The sequence below is a fragment of the Anabas testudineus genome, chromosome 8 (assembly GCF_900324465.2).
Source record: "Anabas testudineus chromosome 8, fAnaTes1.2, whole genome shotgun sequence".
Classification (NCBI taxonomy): domain Eukaryota; kingdom Metazoa; phylum Chordata; class Actinopteri; order Anabantiformes; family Anabantidae; genus Anabas; species Anabas testudineus.
The window spans coordinates 12,439,117-12,457,880 of NC_046617.1; the positions used below are offsets into that span (position 1 = coordinate 12,439,117).

The window sequence follows — 18,764 nt, forward strand, 5'->3', positions numbered from 1 at the left end:
TTTAGGAAGGCACATTTCTTTGGGTGTGATTACTCTCTCTACTCTAGATGTTTACCATTTTCACCTTAACTGTCACTGTTCCTTGCCCCACCCCTCCTCTCCCCACAGTGACCGTTCCCTGGAGGTCTACCTCCGGCCCACCTTCAATGATGACCGGTCTGCGCCCATCTTCTACTAGAGATCTGCTGTCTCTTTTGTCCAATCACAGGCTCTTATTTTCTTAAGGAGAGAAAGAATATAGCTAACAGCGGCACATTTGAGTTGTGTGATGTGTGTTTTTTTGCAAAGAGGGCACAGAAATGTGACCGGGGTGAAAAGACTCAACAAGGACTTTACACTAATATGAATTTAGTTTCTTTTGCTGTGGGGAATCTACTCGGAGAATCTCCAATTAATAATCATGAAACAAACATTGGACGTCTCAGCTTGAATATTCAAATGCGGGCTGAGACAGTAGATTTTATTAGTTACTTAGATCACACTTGCTGCAGGTAAGGTATGGTATATAGGTTTTAGCTGTCACATTATTATTTATCTGCACTTCTACTACGGGACTTCTCTTTAACACTATACACTGTAAATTTCATTTGAGGATTATTTATGTTATTGGGCAGTAAAGGCACACTTTGCATTAGTTGTTTAAAGCTTGAAGCTTGAGGGTGAATATTAGCTGGCTGGTAACAATTTTTCAGTGTGTCACTGTAATACACACTGTAGACAAAGACTGGATGGCGCCACAGTTAAATACAGCTGGAGAGTTGGTGAGTAGCCTGTAATTCTGCTGTTAAGTGATTAATAGTACTATGTTTTTGTTAGTTGTGATACAGTATGCCCATTTTCAATGTGGGAACTGTGCCTTCTACTTTTTTTCTTTGTTTGTTTAAATATAGGCTTCGTTACAATCACTCTTTAAACTGGTTTAATGACTTAAGCATCACAGTTGTATTATTACTATTCTTCTTATTATTATTTTTTGTACTCCTTAAAATATCAGTGGGATTATTTCCTTATTTTTATGCTTAGCAAGCTCCAGTACAGTGCATTCGCAAACCCCCGGAAGTAATACAAGAATATTTAGAATAGCTATTCTTTTTGAATTTCGGTGATATCTAAGCTGTCAGATAGCCAGGAGATAAAATACAGTGTATAAATGATGGGTGTTTTTTTTTTTTTTTTTTTTTTAAGCTTTGATGGGGTGGTAGCTTGTCAGATAAGGTACAGTATTATCATAGCTTTTGATCATTTGTTCTCAGTATTATTATGACAGAGACATTTATTTACAGTATACTCTTTCATTACTATCCCAACCGCTAGACTGGCATTGGTGATAATAGTCAAAGTGTATTACAAAACAAAAGCAAAGATGTTTATGGGTGTATGAATGAGTTACAGATGCCTTTTTATAAATCAGTTACATAATTAAAAAAAATATATTCCTTGGGTGAGTCCTTTACACTGCGTGATATGATCACACTCTACTTCACAGCTTATTGGGGCACCAAGTTTCTTTTCTGTTTTTATTTTTATATAGCTCTTATTTGTCTGTTTCTCACCTTTGTCGTCCCTGTTTGTATTATATCTGTACTGTACAGAAAGTACATATAAATTATCTTGTCCAAAATAAATCTAAATGGGCACAAACGTCATAATTTTATGTGTTGTCTTGTCAAATTTTTTTGTGCTTGTTTTTTTTTATCACATGCAGATGAACAGATCACAGACACAAGAGAGGAAAAAGTATTTGGATTTATTTGTTTGGGATAGTACAATAGCCGGGAGTGAGGGGAGAAATGGAAACAGCAAACATGTTACTACCGGTGCATAGAACAACCCACCTAACCTTCTCCAGAGGGTGTCTGTCACTTTATCGCCAATGGGCTTTGAAATATCTCTTTGGCAAATTTGAGAGACTATCATCCTGGATTGCATCGTTTTGAACGGCTGTACAAAAAAACATGTGCATCATTTTGTCTTCTTGCGTAACTTAAAAGGCAAGGTGAGAGGAAATACTTTAGAATTGGCACTTTGAAGTACTTTGATGGAGAGGGGGAGGGAGCCGTCAATACAGCAGTAGTAATTCAAGTCAAGCTACCTGCTACATGTTGATAGAACATTCATACAATACTGTATGTGAGATGTGTCCTATTTTGAATGTTTTATTTTTTTACCTTTTTTTTTTTCTTTATTTTGAAGAGGGGGGGTAGAGTAACACCTTACACCTGGGCATTCAGCACAACCATAATAGAATACACTGTGTATGACACTATGGACAATACATACATGTAGAAAAAGATGCATAAAGATCATAACTGACATTCAACATTTATGACTGGCATGTTGACGTGACACCGCTGAATTGTGAGGGAACGCCCTCAGCATTTCTTTTGGTGTCACTGTTGCTGATGAAATGTAGTTTTACCAAAGCTAAAATGCCACAAAATAAAATGAACCTTCAGCTGGCTGTGTGGACAAACAAAAATATGGAATATGTTCAGACAGCTCATTCCAGGATGGGAAAGTGTAGAGCAACAGTTCCATACAAATAAAGACCCGGTTTTGGCTATACAAAGTGCTTCAGAGAGATATGGTAACTGTAGTCATACTTTAAACTGCAGGTCATTATTAACTAGGTTAAGTGGTGATGATACTGTAACTCTCCTGTATCACAGTATGTTTCCATCAACACATCAGCCACATCACGATTTCAATCACCGCCACTCGTTACTGTTAAGAGAGACTGATTTTGTGTTTGGGAATCCACTGTAGCTCCTTGTGCAACAATCATCAAGCATCATTGTAACAGTCTTTAAAGATACCAGATGTATGGTGAGCAGACAGGCCGAGGCAACCGATGAGAGGAGCAGCTAGGAAACCTGTCAATTCTTGTATTTTCTTTCTTCAAAAGTTAGTGTAATGGACTACATGTTAAAACTAGTATACTGATCATTATTCCTTCTGCAAATTATTTTATATCCAGCAGTTATATCTTTATATTTTCCCCATCACTAAATTAAAATAAACAAAGTGTGCAAATCATCAAGGGTGTTTCACTACAGTATGAGGCACTGTCTCATAAAGGGTCACCAGGGTCAGAGGCCCGAAACGTTGATAAAAATAAAACTCTTTAAAACATCTAGATATAATAATGCTGCTTTCTGTGTTGAGAAGGACTAAACATCCTCCTCCCGTCAATCCATGGGTCTCTCTCAGTCTTTTGGACCATCTTCACTGTTCCCTGTGGGAAATAATTGTTTTGGAAATAAGTAATTTTACAGTGGAGACTACATAAACAAAAAATGACACACATCAGTGACAATAAATTACAGTAGTTCAGTTTCAGAAAGAAAACAGGTCATAGGCCACTGATTTATTATTATGAAACGATTATCGTCGCTTGTCATTATCAAAGTTTAATGTTTCACGAGTGTGAAGGAAACAACGCTGTCCAGTATTTTGATTTGGGACTGTAGTACCACTTTGAAACACAAGGTGTCATATTGTACAGTTGTTTCTTTAGACCACTCACTAATTCACTTTGTCACAGACCATCTTTAGGCTCAGTATGTACAAATATGTGCCAAAATATTTCTTCACTAATTATGTTTGTATAGTTCCCACAAATTTTACAAGCTCCACAAATAAAAGGCAACATTTCCAAAGTGAACCATATAAGCCGTATAACCTAAACCTAGACTTGGTATTTTCAAATAGATATTTTTTTTTGCTGTTCTGTATTTGAAACATAACATTTTGATCAAATAGAAATTTTAGAAGAGGCCGTCATATTCATTGATAAAGACATTTACTACAGACCTGGTTCTGAGCCCTGATGGGCGTCGGAGACGTGTGTGATTGAGAATCGTGAGACCATAAAACGGTTAAGTGCTACAGCTGCAGGTTTAGGAGCTTCAGGACTGTTGGCGATGGATGTGGGTGAGGACTGAGGCTCAGGGATGGTCTCAGGTGATGAGGCGTGGAGCACAAATGGAAGGGTGTCTTCCCATTCACAACCACCACCTGAAAGCAAACATACAGAGTCATAATTACAGTAGTGGTACTCAGTGAATGACCTGGATGAATCATGATGGGTAGTGTTTAAGGCCCTTGACAAACTCACCATCATTTGAGAGGCTTCCATCTTTTTCCTCAGAGACACAGAACGTTTCACAGGATTGAACATCAAGATTAGGGTTAGGTTGCGGCTGGTCGTCTTCCTCTGAACATTCCTGCGCACTGGACTCTGTTCCTGTGGAGAAGGCAAAGTCAGCGAGCTCTCCGGTGGGACTCTCCTGAAACACAACAACAAAAATAATCATTATATAAAAGAATTAATCATTAGTAAACTATATTGCACATTTTTTACTAATTAACATACCTGGTCAAAAAGGAATACTGTAACATCATCGAAAAACGACACTGCCTTTTTCTTCCTCTCTAACTCGTCACAGAACGACTGGGTGAGCAGGGTGGGCATCTTCAGGAGACTGCGGAGGTGTCTGGCTCTGCTGCAGTCGCTTACCACCACTGGCACTGTGGTGAAATCCTCCTCACTCTCCTCGCTGTCTTCATCTTGGATGTTGTAGGTCCTCAATTCTTCATCAGAGTCGCTGTCATCAGAGTCATCTTCATCCTCCGCCTCCTCCAGTGGCGCTCGTACGTCTTCTCCACACAGCTCCAACAATGACGAAGAAGTGGACAGGTCAACGGGCCCGTTGGATTCTTCGCATAGACTGTCCTGTGAGTCGCATTCCTCTGCATCTATGTCCTCAAAATCCTCCTCATTTATTCTCACCCCCTCGCCTCTGTTCTCCGTTTCATCCTTGGCACGACTGAATTCAGGCAACTCCTCTTCCTCTGTGGATCCATCACCCTTTTCATTCTCTTCGGGGACCTCGTCTCTGTATTCATTTATGGTGGATTCAGAATTCAAAGACTGGACAGGAGAGCAGTCTTCTGCCCTCTGGTTACTCTCCTCATTGTTAGCTGAGGCCTCTTGAACAGTGGTAGAGGCTTCAGACCCAATTGATGTGCTGAGCTCTGAGGAAGGCTCCTCTCCTGAGTGCTCTGTTTCCAACCCGAGATCGTCATCTGCGGGGGCTGACTCTTTGGTCAGGCAGCCGCCCATCTGTGGAGGGAATGGTGACAGCATGGACAACCCAGGGGTGGGAAGAAGGTGTGGTGACCTAGGGTCAGTCTCTGAGCGACAACTTTTGCTGAGTCTCAGATATGTTGAATGTTCTTCGTTATTGAATTGCCTTTGGATCGGAGCATCATCTCTGATACAGCTCAATTTGTCAGCATCAAAGTCATGGGTACTTGGACCCGCAAAGAACTTACTCCCTTCTTCTTGAGGGCTCTTCTCATTTTCAGCATCATAGTCAGAAAAGTAGGCAGAGTCTCTATATGGGTTTTTATCAGCCAGGCCCTTTAACTGGGAGGGCGGTAGCTCTGAATTGCTGGTGGACGTGCACAGCCCCTGACCTAAATCCACCTGCAGGACAAGTTGTGGTTCTCCACCCAGCCTGGGACTCATTTCACCGGCTCGGACATCTCCAAGCTCCTTGAAGAGAAACTCTGGAGATTCATTGTTCTCTGTGTCATAGCCACTGTCCAGCGATTTGGGCAGGATGGGGGTATTGAAAGGATCGGGGCTAAAGGCCTGATCACAGGTGCTCGCCATGGATGACGACAGGTTAATGGTGTCTACGGATTCAGGAGTTCCCTCTGGATTCTTCAGCGGACTCAGCTCTTCTTCCTCTACCTCAGCATAATCTAGGTTGAAGTCGGCAAAGATACCTGACGTTATATCGGTAATGTCATCATCATCATCCTCACTGTAGTCGCCAAGCTCAACCAGGCTAATGCTTGATTCCCTGACACCCACTCCGCTATCCAATCTGCTTCTTTCTGATGTCTCAGTGTAGTTTAGCCTGTTGTCTCCCAGAGCAACAGACATTCCTGCAGAAACCTCCTCCCAGATGTGACCCCTCTGCTTGTCAGATTTGGATCCTGTTTGGCCAGTCTGAGGATCCTTGAAAGAGGACGACGACTTCATATGGCTTGTGTCAGGTATCATCTTAGGCTGGGAGAACAGTCTCTCTCCATTGTGCAACAACTGCTTCTCACATTTTCCTTCCACTTTTCCACTCTGTGCACCTCTGGCATTAATACTTGAGCTGGTAAGAGAGTCATTGTTTCTTAGATTTTTCGCAGTCACATTTATTTCCACTTGACTGGCAGCTTCATCTCCTTCTTTGTGACACAAGTGAATATATGAGCACAACTCAGTGGGCTTGCTAGCAGCCTCACAATCCGAGTCTCCTACTCCTGCCTCTAAAGTGCTGGAACACCTGGTGCTCTGGAAGGTTCTGGTGGTGGCCTTGGTTAAAGGCCATAATTGTGTTGTGTTAGATTGAGGGTCCAGATAGCTGTCATGCCCACTGCCTGTATGCCTGCTGTCAAAGCTAAGGCTATTATTGTTTGCTGAATGGTTTGAGGTCCAGTTACTGGCCTCTCCCTCAGAGAAAAGATCATCCTCAATGTGTTCACCTTGCCGCTGGCCCACCAGCAGGCCGTCGTCTGTTCCTACATCAATGCTAATGTGGTTAACAATTGATATTGTCTTTCTGAGGGGACCCATCACATAATGGCAACTTTCATTAACCATGCTACAACCTGTGCTCGCTTCAAGGAAAGGATCACAGAACCCTAAGCTGGGGCTGCTGACTGCTTGTGACAGACTGCGTGTACTTTCTAACTGTCCCACTGGGTGGACAAGGTTTGACTGGGACTCTGGTGATGTGTCCAGGTCAGTACGACACGACTGGTCACACGTCTTGTATGACTGTTCACAGAAGGTTGTGCAATCCTGATTGGATGACAAGCAGTTGTGGGAGTGAGCTAACTTTACAGGATCGATGCTGGATGAGTGTCTCAGCAGTGGTTCCATGGTTAGTTGGACAGTGGGGCTTGAATCAGAGTCATAGTTAGTAGATCTGGTGTTTTCAGCAGCTGACCAGTAGGCACTGGGCTGCGCCACCGATGAACCAGTCCGACTTTCAGAGGAAAACCTGCTGTTGCTTGCCTCCAATCCTGGGCTGTAGTCCACAACACTGTCATCCAGGTGGATGTTACACTCTACTGGCTCCTCTATACGAATATAATACTCACTGCTGACTGAAGGGCTGTGGGCACTCAACACTGGGACCACACCTGGGTGTTCAGGTTCATAATAAGATGGGGATATGCCTGAGGTAAGGCTGTCAGTCTTGCAGCCCCCTGAGGTGCTCCCTTTGCTTGAATAATAAATATCCTGGTAATGGGGGTTCCCCTGACCTAGTGGTCCACTGGTTGAGGAAGAGCAGTAGGGCTGCTCAGCTCGAGCCTGCTCCCACTTGTACTCAAAGTTGAGACCTTGGCTGGTCTCTGTAACAGTCAGTAGGTCGTCTCCTGTGTCAGACTGGAAACCATCAGAGATGTGCTCCAGGAGAGGGAAGGAAGATGAGGCAGAAGAGGCCAGCTCCACTGCCTGAGATTGATCTGCATCAGCTGCATCAGCTGAAGCAGTGGTAGGGGTCAGGACTAGGGCTGTGGATGTAGCTGTGTGAGTGGTGCTACCAAGGAGGTTAGGTCTTAAAGCATTCCAGCGATGTTCAAAGTCTTCCTCAGCCTCACTGGAGCCTTTGGCACACAAGTATGTCACCAGAAGGTGTACCTCCTCACTGCTGGGTCTCAGCTCTGGCTGGAGCCAGCAGAACTGCATTACCTCATACCTGGAAAGAACAGAGACAAGAGAAATTTAATGAGTCCTTATGTTTGTATGAATACACTGAAAATATATGTTATTTGTTTATTTAAAAGAGGAAATAATAGGCAGAAGTAAAATAACAGCTTCTAATTAAATACTGAAGCATTATAAAGGAGAACTTTTGAAGTCAGCACTTTCTAAAAACACCTAACACTTGTATGACACTAACCAAGAACAAAGAGAAAAGCAGGGCTTCTGATGACATGGTTAAAATACGTTCACATTCCTCCTTGTGTGTCCGTGTCTATGTCTCCATATTGTTGGCAAGTATGTTTAATTTAGTGCAGAACAAATTGAATGAAAAATAAAGAAATAAAACCAATATTTGGCTGGCTTCCCAGGTAAAGATTAATGAAGTGATTCAACTCAGGTCAAGCCCATGGGGATCATAAAGAATAGAAAGGGTATTGATCATCTGCTCTTGCTAGCAAAGAGAAACGCTGGTACAGTAACCTGGTGCGCCACCACAAGCACAAACCGATCTTAAAAACAAGATGCACTAGTTAGAAATTAATTAGTCAGTGAGATTTGAAGGCCCGGTAATGTCTAAGTGTCATCATCCCTAGTGTCATCCTATTGTATGTCTTCCTGAGTATATGGACAGGCAGCTATGTCTCACCAGCGTTCAGCCAGGGGGAAATGGAGTTGAGGTTTGGGTAGTTTGAGTTGCTGTTCCTTCACAGTATATGTCAGCACCTGTCTGTCAGAGTAGTGTCTGTACGGCTGGTTTCCCAGCTCAAAGAGCTCCCACATAGTCACCCCCAGTGACCTAGAACAGGCAGAGAAATAATTAAGAGTGCAATATCACACATGACAGACGTTTTCATATCATAGCCTTCTTTATGATGTAGTATCTTTGTACATTTCCAAAGAAGATTCGCAATGAAAGTATGCAAATCAAGAAAGCGTAATGCAGTATGTGAGCTAAAACTGAATCTATACAAGCTGTTTGATATGTATATCACTCTCTGAATGCCTCACCATATGTTGCTGCTTTTAGTTTGGTCGACCACCAACAGGTTTCCATGAACCTCGTCTATGAGCTCAGGTGCAATCCAGCGCAGGGGCACCCAAATCTGGTCCTGTGTTACATAATAGTCATCCTATAGAATAAAAATACATAAGCGATTACTCATAAAAGGTCAAATGAAAGCACGACTATAAAAATCGTGACTTTACCAAAAGACAAAAAAAAGTGTGACCTTGTATCTGCTGTGAGAAAGGCCGTAGTCCCCAATCTTAACTGATATTTCTGAAGTTAGCAAGCAGTTTCGTAAGGCCAGGTCACTGTAGGAGGAATAAAACCCTCATATTAACTTCTCTAAAACAATGCAACTATGGTACATAAACATACACTATATATAATATTGTCAGTATATTCTGTGGCTATTTTTTTCAATTAAAATATTTCACTAGATTACAATTCACCTGTAGTCACAGCTTTTATTAAGGTGCAGCAAGACGTGCTTTCTTTTCACCTGACAATGTAAAACACAGGCTAAACTAAGTCTTTTTTTTTTCTCACCTCCTGAACAAACAGGGCAGCTTTTCAGCCTTGTGTTCACTCACTGGTTGCTATGGCAGCCACCGCATGGCGCAGAGAGAGCGAGAGGGGCTCGCCCCCAGCAACAAAATCACTGATGCTGGAGTTTTGTGACAACTACTCAGGCAGCACCAGGATGTTGTTGCAGGGAGAGGCCAGCAGGGGGCACAAAAACCTTTCACATGGATTCCTCCTTTCAAAGACCTTTAATGGTCAAGTTGATTAATGTATGTAGAGTTGGGAAGGCTTCCGTTCAGTACCTGTGTATAAAGTTGTATTTGTGAAGATGCAGAAGTCCCGATGCTATGTCACATGCCATTCGCTGGAGGATCAAAGGGTCAGGAGTCTCAGCATCAGCTATCCGACAACTGCGGAGGTAACTTTTCAGATCACCCTGACAGGAGAAAATATAAGTAATATGTGAACTTAAAATGTAAATTCAGTAATAACACTGCAAACACACTAACAGGGAAATAATACGGTACAAGTCAAGGAGTGATCAATAAACCATGTCCCACCAGAGGGCAAAATTCCATGACCAGCAAGTAAGGAGTAACCTCAGAGCACTGTGCCAAACACTGCAGCAGGGCAGGGTGTTGGAGGGTTCTGGAAGATGAAACAGGATTTAAGTAGGTATGACATACTAATAATGATTATTAGCTTCCATAGTTTTTTTTGCTATGGGTAGATGCTGCATGATCTCTAATGTTTCAGCGAACTGACCGGTATGGCTGGACCTCCTCCAGGAACTGCATCTGATCTTGGACACTGGCACTGGCCTTCAGCTCCTTCACCACCACCTGGGTGGTGCTGAGACCTGAACTGACCTCACCCAGCAGAACCTAAGAAGTATAAACAGGCGAGAGACTGTAGTCAAACGTATATACCAAACTCGTGCTGTACATCCAGCATTAACTTGCAGTTACAATGTGAGAAAGCGTAGGAATGGGAACGGACCATGAGCAAATCTAGGAAGCATTATAGTAGCACAGAAAACTGTAAGGGGTTTATTGTGATTATGAATTTCAACTCCTCTCCCTCGACCCTGCAAAAGATTAGCCTCGCTCAAAAGACATCATCATCAAATTTTCCTTGCATTCCATGCAGAGTATACAGCACTTTAGAGAACAGTCAGTGCAATGGATGCAGTTGAGACAATAAAAGCTAATGATGATGAGTAATTAAAGACCATAATACTGCATCTATGTTTTAAAAAAAAAAGTTTTACCTTGCCAAACCAGCCATGTCCAATCTCCTTCAGATAGAGCAAACTATGGCGGCCAAGGTCTGATGATTTCAGCAGCTGGACTGTGAGGAAAAGTAAGAAAGACATAACATTGCTTTTAGACAGAAGAAACATTCAGAGTGCAGTGGTTGGGAAGAAGTGATTAGGAGAAGAAAGATTATTTCTAAAAGGAAAGATTTTTAATACAGTGAGCAAAGTAAATGACAATAAAATAGAAAGTCTAGAAGCCATACGATGTAGAGAAACAAAAAAAGACAGTTCTTATGTGATAAAAATGAACACTTATTGCTTTCCAACCACATTAAATAATGCTTTTAGTAAAAGAAAGGCATATATACATGTACTAGTGAAATAGCACTATTCTACAAAGTCGTGTACAAGATCAAATACCTCCACGAATCCTCATATTTCACTAATGAAGCTGTTGATGGAGAGTGGAAAGATGATGATGATGATGATGATGGAGCAGCAGAGCGGCCAGCCACTCTTAACACCGTGACAAGGACTAACTCTGAGTCCGAAGCAGGGCTGCAATACTGTTTCAGAGTGTGAGAACTGAGAGCCCGTGGCCCCAGGTCCAACCCCAGGCATCCTAGCCTCATTGTGTGTATGTGAGAAAAAGCCCATGGTCGCAGTGTGTGTGCGTGTGAGAGCCCCGGCAGGATTTAACCCTCCGAGCCCTCGCACAGCTGAACAAGCTTGCCACGCTGCCTCTCCCCGTCTGCACCGAGCTCATCCTCCAACTGGGACACACACAAACACACATACTGTCCTCGGCTAGTGCTGTCCAGCTGCAAGGCAAACACTGAAGGCTTCAGATCCTATATACAGACTACATTTAAATCTACAGTACACCAAGCCAACTCAACTTGAAGGTAGACGATCTGCCAACAACTCAAGCTCTGACTGAAGATCTTCTGGTCATTTTGTGGTATCGCGCCCGATGTGACCGTCACACATGTTGGTAGTGTGCCGTTTGACACGCCAGCACAGCGTGCAGCTTCAAGACACCCAATAGTGACATGAGGCCCACATAATACCCCCTGTCACCCAGGACAGCAGCATTCCTCAGCCAAATAAGACACAAACACTGCTCTGTCACATGCGAAAAAAAGACCTCTCTCATACACATGCACCACCCCTATCTCAAGCATCCCCTCCCCACTCTTAGGTCCTGGTGCATGCCACCACCTTTCCCCTATCTCTTCTCATTCTGTCACAGTAGTCTCACTGTATTTTGCCCATAATGCAAGTCCTCCACTGGTGAGTTCCACGGACATTTCAGCCCGGCCTGATGTTCACCCACTGCCCAGTCAGCCTAAATCAGGGTCATTGTTTGGCTCGCTCACTCACACGCTCGCGCTGCGTCTCCTGGTACCCAGTGCACCAAACACACACACAGACACGCACACACTGCTATGCAGACACACACAAGGCCCATTCTCCACTGGAACGCTGGGCAGAGGTTGTCACGGTGATAAGAGACCCACACTTCTCCAGCCCATCCCTCGAGCCTCCACTACCCTTCCCTAATGGGGAGAGAGAAAATATAATGCGGTATTCTTCTAAATGCGATGTGTGAGTGTGACTGTGCATTCCTATCCCACTCGTGGCATTCCCAGAGAAGATGGCAGGGTCCAAAGGGACTGGAGAATCTCTAGGCTCATGAAATGACTGACTTCAGTGTAACAAGCCTCTGTTGTGGGTTTGGAGGCTTTACATGACCTTTGAATAACAGACTAGAGCAACAAGTGAAAAGCAGGACTGTTAAATCAACGGCAAACGCTGTGCTTTGTGTTTATATGCCTGTGGCTCATATAGAACGCACCATTCATGGTTAGCGTATAGACTATACGACTGCGGTTGTGTTCAACGCGCAATCACTATGCACTTTTTCAATGTGCGTATGTTAGTGTGGGGGTGGACCATTTATAACGTTCATGCTGTTACTAGTCATAGAGGAGTCTGTGACCTGTAGTTTAATGACATGATAATTGTAATGTAATGTTCTGTCTTGTGTTACACTTCAAGTCTTTTTGCACGTCTATGTGTTTAATATTTGTCAGATACAAGTATGGCAGTATTTATAACGTATGTACTGATTTATTGTTTTGAAACATATATAATAGAACCTATTTGGGGTCTTTACATAGAAGGAAACCATTTTTGTTTGCCTCCTTTTGCCGCTTATCCATTCCTCGCCCTGCAACACCTGGACCAATCATATAGCGGTAGCTGTGGAGGACAGAGGGGAAGCTAGTGATTGGCTGCAAGCCGGAGGCTGCCTTGTCCAATCATTACTGGAGCTCACATCTTGATGCTGAGCCCCAACTCACCTCCCTTCTGGCTGATCACAGTGCAGCGCAGACAGCCAGTGAGTCATACAGGGAGAGGCACTTTGAGCACCCAGGATGTGGCTTCTATGTTAGATTCGCACACATACACAAAGCATATGCACATACGCTCTCGCAAGAGGCTGATTCTGGCATGGTGACCTGAAGAAAAACAAACAGGCTGCGACATTGCCGGCGAGGATCATGGAAAATAAGATGATAAGCTGAAATACTAATGTTGCATTATGTAAGAATGAAGTAAAGTAGGAATACTGGCCTGTATTGTCATACTGGATTCATGGAATTGTAATGTAACATGCATTTAAGAAAACACACTCCAGAAATGGTGTAGAGCATGGTCAGGTCAGATTCCTTCCTCTCCAGTGGGCTTCATATACACATAAGCAACACAGTGGACAGATGTAGATGAGAGACAGAGAGGGGGTAAGAAAAACAAGACATAAGAAATGAAAGAGGCTCTGTCTGACTCAGTGAGCTCGACAAAATGATTTTTTCATCTCATTCTGATCAATAGAACTGAGTGAATAAAAAAAACAACAACAATGACAAACGATGAAGCGGTAAGCTGGAGAACAGAAAGCGAGGAAACACAGGTAATTGAAAGTCCAAGCAGGTGTTGGTGGTGTTGTGTTGTGTCTTACTGGATCTGCCAGGCTGTTTGGAGACAGGCAGGGACACCTCAGTGAGGGGAAGGATGTAGACTTCGGGGCCATTCTGGGAGGAAGGCGAGGTCAGAGCGGAGAGATCTGCCTGGTACTCCTCTCCCTCAGTGTTTTCAAACTCCTGGCGCAAACACACACACGCTGGGATTAGTCATCCACTCACGGCCATCCTAGCACTCAGACAGTGGGAGACAATGGTTCAACTGTTACAGCATTTAAATGCATTGGGGCACATCCACCTAGCCATATACATAAATCATGTACATTGTGTGGGTCACTACAAAGATGATGTAAGGGAACGCACTGATGCATATCGTCATTCAATCTGTATGCACAGAGCAACTCATTGTGCTCCTCACATACGTACACTCACATGTACAAACCAGTGTTCGTAGCATGAAGGGGTGGTTTCTGTGTTCATCTATACAGAGTAAAAGCTATATACTTAATTTAGTTTGTGCTAGTTTCGGAAATCACATAATGACTCGTCGTTCATCTCAGAGGAAAACTTCAGTGTCCTGATTATTTTGAGCTACTGTTTTTAACTTGCATTTCTACATCTGCTACTAGTAAACTGTGAGTCCACATGTTTCCACCTTCAAGGTGTTGTACTAAAGTAATATGATTTATTGCACAATAATCTTGCAAAATTACACATAGTACCATCTCTGAACAGTGGTCAATAAGAGAAAAATAATTCTAGTGCCTTAACTGGGGATTTACCCCCCTACCCCCTCCACCATCCACCCCAAGATAGATGAGGGTGAGAGTGTCTGGAAAACAATGACCCTCTCTTTTTCTATGCCCTATACTCCATACTCCCACATCCAGCCTGTTTTGTCCCTGCTAGCCTTATTTGTACCGGCATCTGTTTCTATTCCCCACTCTACTGCAGTGTCCTTGCTTTCAGATTGTTGTGATGTGTCCCTATAGTGTCCCTATAGTGTCTCTCTAGTCCTATAATGTGTGTACAAATGAGTGCTGATCTTAAAAGAGAGGTCATATGGTATAAAGCAACTCATTACATGCTGCATAGAAAGAAAACACTTTCATTTTCCCATGCTTGGTGTCCTCATTTCCTTCACATATATTTTCTAAATCTGAAGATTGGTTCTCACTCAACTCCTGTATCATTGTATTGCAACACAGAGACATGAATCAACTTTGTGGCAACAAAAAACAGCTGAATTGTAAAAGATACACGGCCAAAGGAAACTATATATGAGCTGTACACTAGACAAATTGCATGATCAGTCAAAAGTAAACAACTTGACCTCGTGTGAGACCTTAAGACCCATACATGTTCAATTGATGTTTCCTTTCTTAGGCTTTCATCTCAGCATAAGTTCAAATCCTTGATGATTAACCCACTCAAATTGTTGTGTGTATGGTTGAATTAAAATTCGTGCTGCTGTGAATTTACTTGTTTGTTTGAATACTAGGAAATCAACTCTTTTCCTGGAATAATTCCATGCATGTGCCTCTATGTCTGTGCCTCTGAGCAATAATGTAACTTCTATTTTCTACCTATCTGCACTGCTTCAATACACAGCATGCAAAGCTATATTATGAACTGTATAACTAAAATTACACAGCATTTCCCCTGGGTACTATAATGATTTACTCATTTCATATGTGATTTTAGACTTTACCAGAGCAAGCAGAAAAATCCTTTGAATTACGACCTCTCTGCTGTCCATTAAATAAAGCATTTAATGGACAGCAGAGCAATACAAAGTCCTTTAGTCAAAGTCCTTATTCATCCTGTCCTACCACATGAAACAACACCACACAATGATTCAAGTCAATCTCGTTAGCAGTTTCTAAGAACGGGGTTATATTGGGAAACTGTTGGCTGTTCACAAGCGCTGAGCCATTCACCCATCCATCCCCTGGCTAATGAACTGATGCCCATAACAAGACTATCTCCCGTTTGCAGCAACCACAGAGGTAAAGAAAAAAAGAAGTGAAGGGAAAACAGGAGGAAATGAGAAAAGAGAAGAGTGGGTTGCAAGTGGGATTAATTTGAAATATTTGAATGGCACGGAGTGTGAGCGTATTTACATGTGTCCTAAACACCAATGTGTGCACACAGGAATGCATGTGTGTTTCTCATTCAGGAGAACCATCTGCCACTCTCCTCAGAGTGAAGTGTGAAAGCGAGCACCTGGCTGTGAGTCAGCGTTGCATAGCTCCCCAGAGAGCCTTCAGTTTAGAAAGCACTTAATACCCAGCCTCGCTCTATGCGCTCCAGTAAGAGGACGGCGATGGAGAGGAATAATGAAGCTTTTTGGACGGTGCAGCGATGCGATCTTCCACTCCCACACAAATGCACACCTTACAAGTGAGCTGCTGAGTGACGACCTGGTGCCACAGAGGGGGGATAATGAGTGGGAACTGCTTAACCATCCTGTGATATTTGCTGCCAAACTAAGAGAACAAATAGCAGGTTTGATAAGTTAATAACTAAATGTAAAGATTACTATACGTCAGTACACCACTATCTTGTCTTAAATTACAGTTAACTATAGTCATGAAAACAAGAATATATTTTATTCACTGAAGTCACAAGCTTTTATTTTGTTTCAGCATAATTTATGTTTTTGTATATTTTAGAGAAAGCTGAGGAAGATTTTTGCTTTTGTTTGCTACCTTTGCACGTTAAAAACCTATTCAATAAAACTATACTCACCTCCTTTCCCAGACACTGCATACCTCCTATAATATCCTTTATGAAACTCAGAATATATGCTATGCAAACATACTCAGGGTGCTATAGTGGCCTGCTGAAGTGTCATGGGAGAGACAGGGAATGTTCAGAGCAGCCTTTAGTAGCCCCCAATTTGCTGATAGCACGGTCTGTAACAATAACAAAAGTTCCAAGCATCAATTGTGTCGTATTGGTATATCAAACGAGGCATGGCCATGGTTGATGAAATCATTAATTTATTGTCCAGTGCTCTTTAGCTACTGGGGCCAACCTCCTGTCAGTTATTTGACAGTAAAATTCAGGCATGTGGAGAGAACAGACTCAAGACTCAAGTCCGGCCTAAACGGCCACCGCCTCTGCAGGTTATTAAAACGCTTCTCTACATAATGAGGCAGAGGCAACATGGGAAAGGACTAGGAAAAAGACATACATGGGCACACACACACACACAGGAAGTCGAGAAGTTGTTAATGATTGCTCTCTCTGCCGTGCTCATTAGTGACACTGTTATCCCTGCATCATCTACAGATAGCAGGCTGTTCCCACTGTTCAGTACGAATACTGGAGCACAGGCCTGATTTCACCACATACGTGAGCGAGAAGCAAGCTGCTCTGCTCTCATTCTCTCCCGCACACCCTCCCCTGCTTTGTGCAGCTCCCCAATCAACCGCAAAAAGCTAAACATGGTTTTCGTTTCCACTGAAATTGAAAAATGTTTTGCATAAGTGATCCTAACAGAAGACTCGGCTGCTCAGTCGGGGCTGAAATGTGTTCATTCAGCAGGTGAAAAGAGTCAACATTAAAATGCATGACCAAAAAGAAAATGTGTTTCGATGGTAATGCCACAACATGAGCAGCATGTTAATGTGTCTGTTAGCCCTCATTAGCCTCTCAGTTCAGTGCTGATGTTTGACACAGCATGGCTGAGTCATGTTGGCAGCTAAAGGCAACACAGAAACAAAGTGTGCCATTCTGGGCTGGATAAGAGTATTCGGTTGCATCACTTGCATAAAATTAACCTATAATTGTCAGTGTTTAGTATCTATAGTATTTAGATCAATACAAATATCTATAATTCTATATTCTGTTATCATTTAGGTTAAAAAAAGTCAAACATTTGGTTTCAACTTCTCAAAATACACAAAATTAAACTCACTATCTTTGGATTTTGGACCGTTAATTAAACAAAAATGTCTCCTTAAAATAGCTGGCATTTCTCTGATGTTGATTTTATACACAAATCAATTTGTTAATTAAGAAAATAACCTGCCACTGATCAAGTAATGAAAACAATTGACAGCTCTTGTTCTACATTTTATTACTTTCTATTCTTCCTCGTGCCAAGTAAGTAAATATATGCCAATATTCAATGTGAAAGACAGTAACTCTCCTTTACATTTGTTTTTAAATTGGCACTTCATCTTAGCACACAGCATCGGCAATACATTACAAATTACATTTAAGCCATTAATGCAAAGTATGAAGAGTGTGTTTCATGCCTGTGAGTTTATTATCAGTAGATCATAAAATCCATGGCCCATGGTGCACAGAGTTGTGCTGTATGTACATCCAGCAGGGGGAAACCATGAGCTTACCTTGAAGCCGATGTCGCCCTTCTTGCAGCAGAGACAGGCCAGCATGAGGAAGACGAAGGTGAAAAGGCCAGAAAAGGAGACAGCTACCACCGCCAAAGATGAAGGCCACGACAGCTCGCTCAGTGGAGCCCCATCTGCAACCACAGAACACAATGCCGGTGTTAAAGGTGTGAAAACATACGTTCAGACAGCAACCTGGAGGATCACTACAGGAAATGAAAAAGAAAATACAGATAATGTTGATTTGTAAACTGTACACACAGATGAATTGGGTGTTGAAGCTTGATGAAGGAAGCATGTCACTCCTCATTATTATTCTCTTCAGTGAGATATTTGTGTTTATGAACTCCGTCACTTTGAATATGAAGTAGGTCCCTGTGGAATAATTACAGTAGTTCTGCACTCTGAGTCATAGAAGCTAAAAGTTTGAAACCACCCACGAACACAATTACCGCCTCTGGGTTATAATTTAATAAAGCGGCGGCAGAGTAATGTGTAGCGGCTCATTCTGTGCTCCCGTGTAAACAACCGTGATGAATGAAAATGCTTGGATCTGTAATCTGCTCTTCATTTTCTGCAGTGCCTTGCAAAATCATTCTTAAAGCAATGTTTGTCGTTCCAAGTACAACCCAGAATTTAATTGAATGAAATCACCACTTTGCAGGAAAATGCATTCAGTGCAGTAGAGGCGTAGCAAGCAATGAGGCATGTTTGTTAGTACAAGTGCAGGTTTAAAAGTTGTTATGTCATTTTCTTCCTGTGTGCATATGTGCAAAGTGAATTGTGTCTTTTTAAGCTGCAGCAGCTGAAGACCAGAGGGTCAGATGTTACACTATCAATGAAGCAC

At 42.5% G+C, this 18,764-nt stretch overlaps 2 protein-coding genes across 4 annotated transcripts in view; one reads left to right on the top strand and one right to left on the bottom strand.

The window, feature by feature from the left end:
* Positions 1 to 1,654, top strand: part of baiap2a (BAR/IMD domain containing adaptor protein 2a) — a 44,254-nt gene extending 42,600 nt beyond the window's left edge. For both annotated transcript variants that reach the window (XM_026373954.1, XM_026374039.1), the window contains one exon: positions 109 to 1,654. In XM_026373954.1, coding sequence (XP_026229739.1) covers positions 109 to 178 — 70 coding nt within the window. In that variant the 3' untranslated portion in view covers positions 179 to 1,654. The remainder of the gene's footprint in view (positions 1 to 108) is intronic.
* Positions 1,655 to 1,745: 91 nt separating this feature from the next.
* Positions 1,746 to 18,764, bottom strand: part of aatka (apoptosis-associated tyrosine kinase a) — a 35,252-nt gene continuing 18,233 nt past the window's right edge. Inside the window, exons 2-14 of one of the 2 annotated variants that reach the window (XM_026373783.1) lie at positions 17,918 to 18,051; positions 13,592 to 13,733; positions 10,579 to 10,658; positions 10,074 to 10,192; positions 9,869 to 9,956; positions 9,611 to 9,744; positions 9,010 to 9,094; positions 8,789 to 8,910; positions 8,427 to 8,576; positions 4,376 to 7,772; positions 4,118 to 4,289; positions 3,814 to 4,017; positions 1,746 to 3,235 (exon numbers count right to left, since the gene is read on the bottom strand). In XM_026373783.1, the coding sequence (XP_026229568.1) occupies positions 3,207 to 3,235; positions 3,814 to 4,017; positions 4,118 to 4,289; positions 4,376 to 7,772; positions 8,427 to 8,576; positions 8,789 to 8,910; positions 9,010 to 9,094; positions 9,611 to 9,744; positions 9,869 to 9,956; positions 10,074 to 10,192; positions 10,579 to 10,658; positions 13,592 to 13,733; positions 17,918 to 18,051 (4,856 nt within the window). In that variant the 3' untranslated portion in view covers positions 1,746 to 3,206. Of the gene's footprint in view, positions 3,236 to 3,813; positions 4,018 to 4,117; positions 4,290 to 4,375; positions 7,773 to 8,426; positions 8,577 to 8,788; positions 8,911 to 9,009; positions 9,095 to 9,610; positions 9,745 to 9,868; positions 9,957 to 10,073; positions 10,193 to 10,578; positions 10,659 to 10,986; positions 11,215 to 13,591; positions 13,734 to 17,917; positions 18,052 to 18,764 lie in introns of those variants that run through there. The other variant, XM_026373863.1, reaches the window with a different exon arrangement.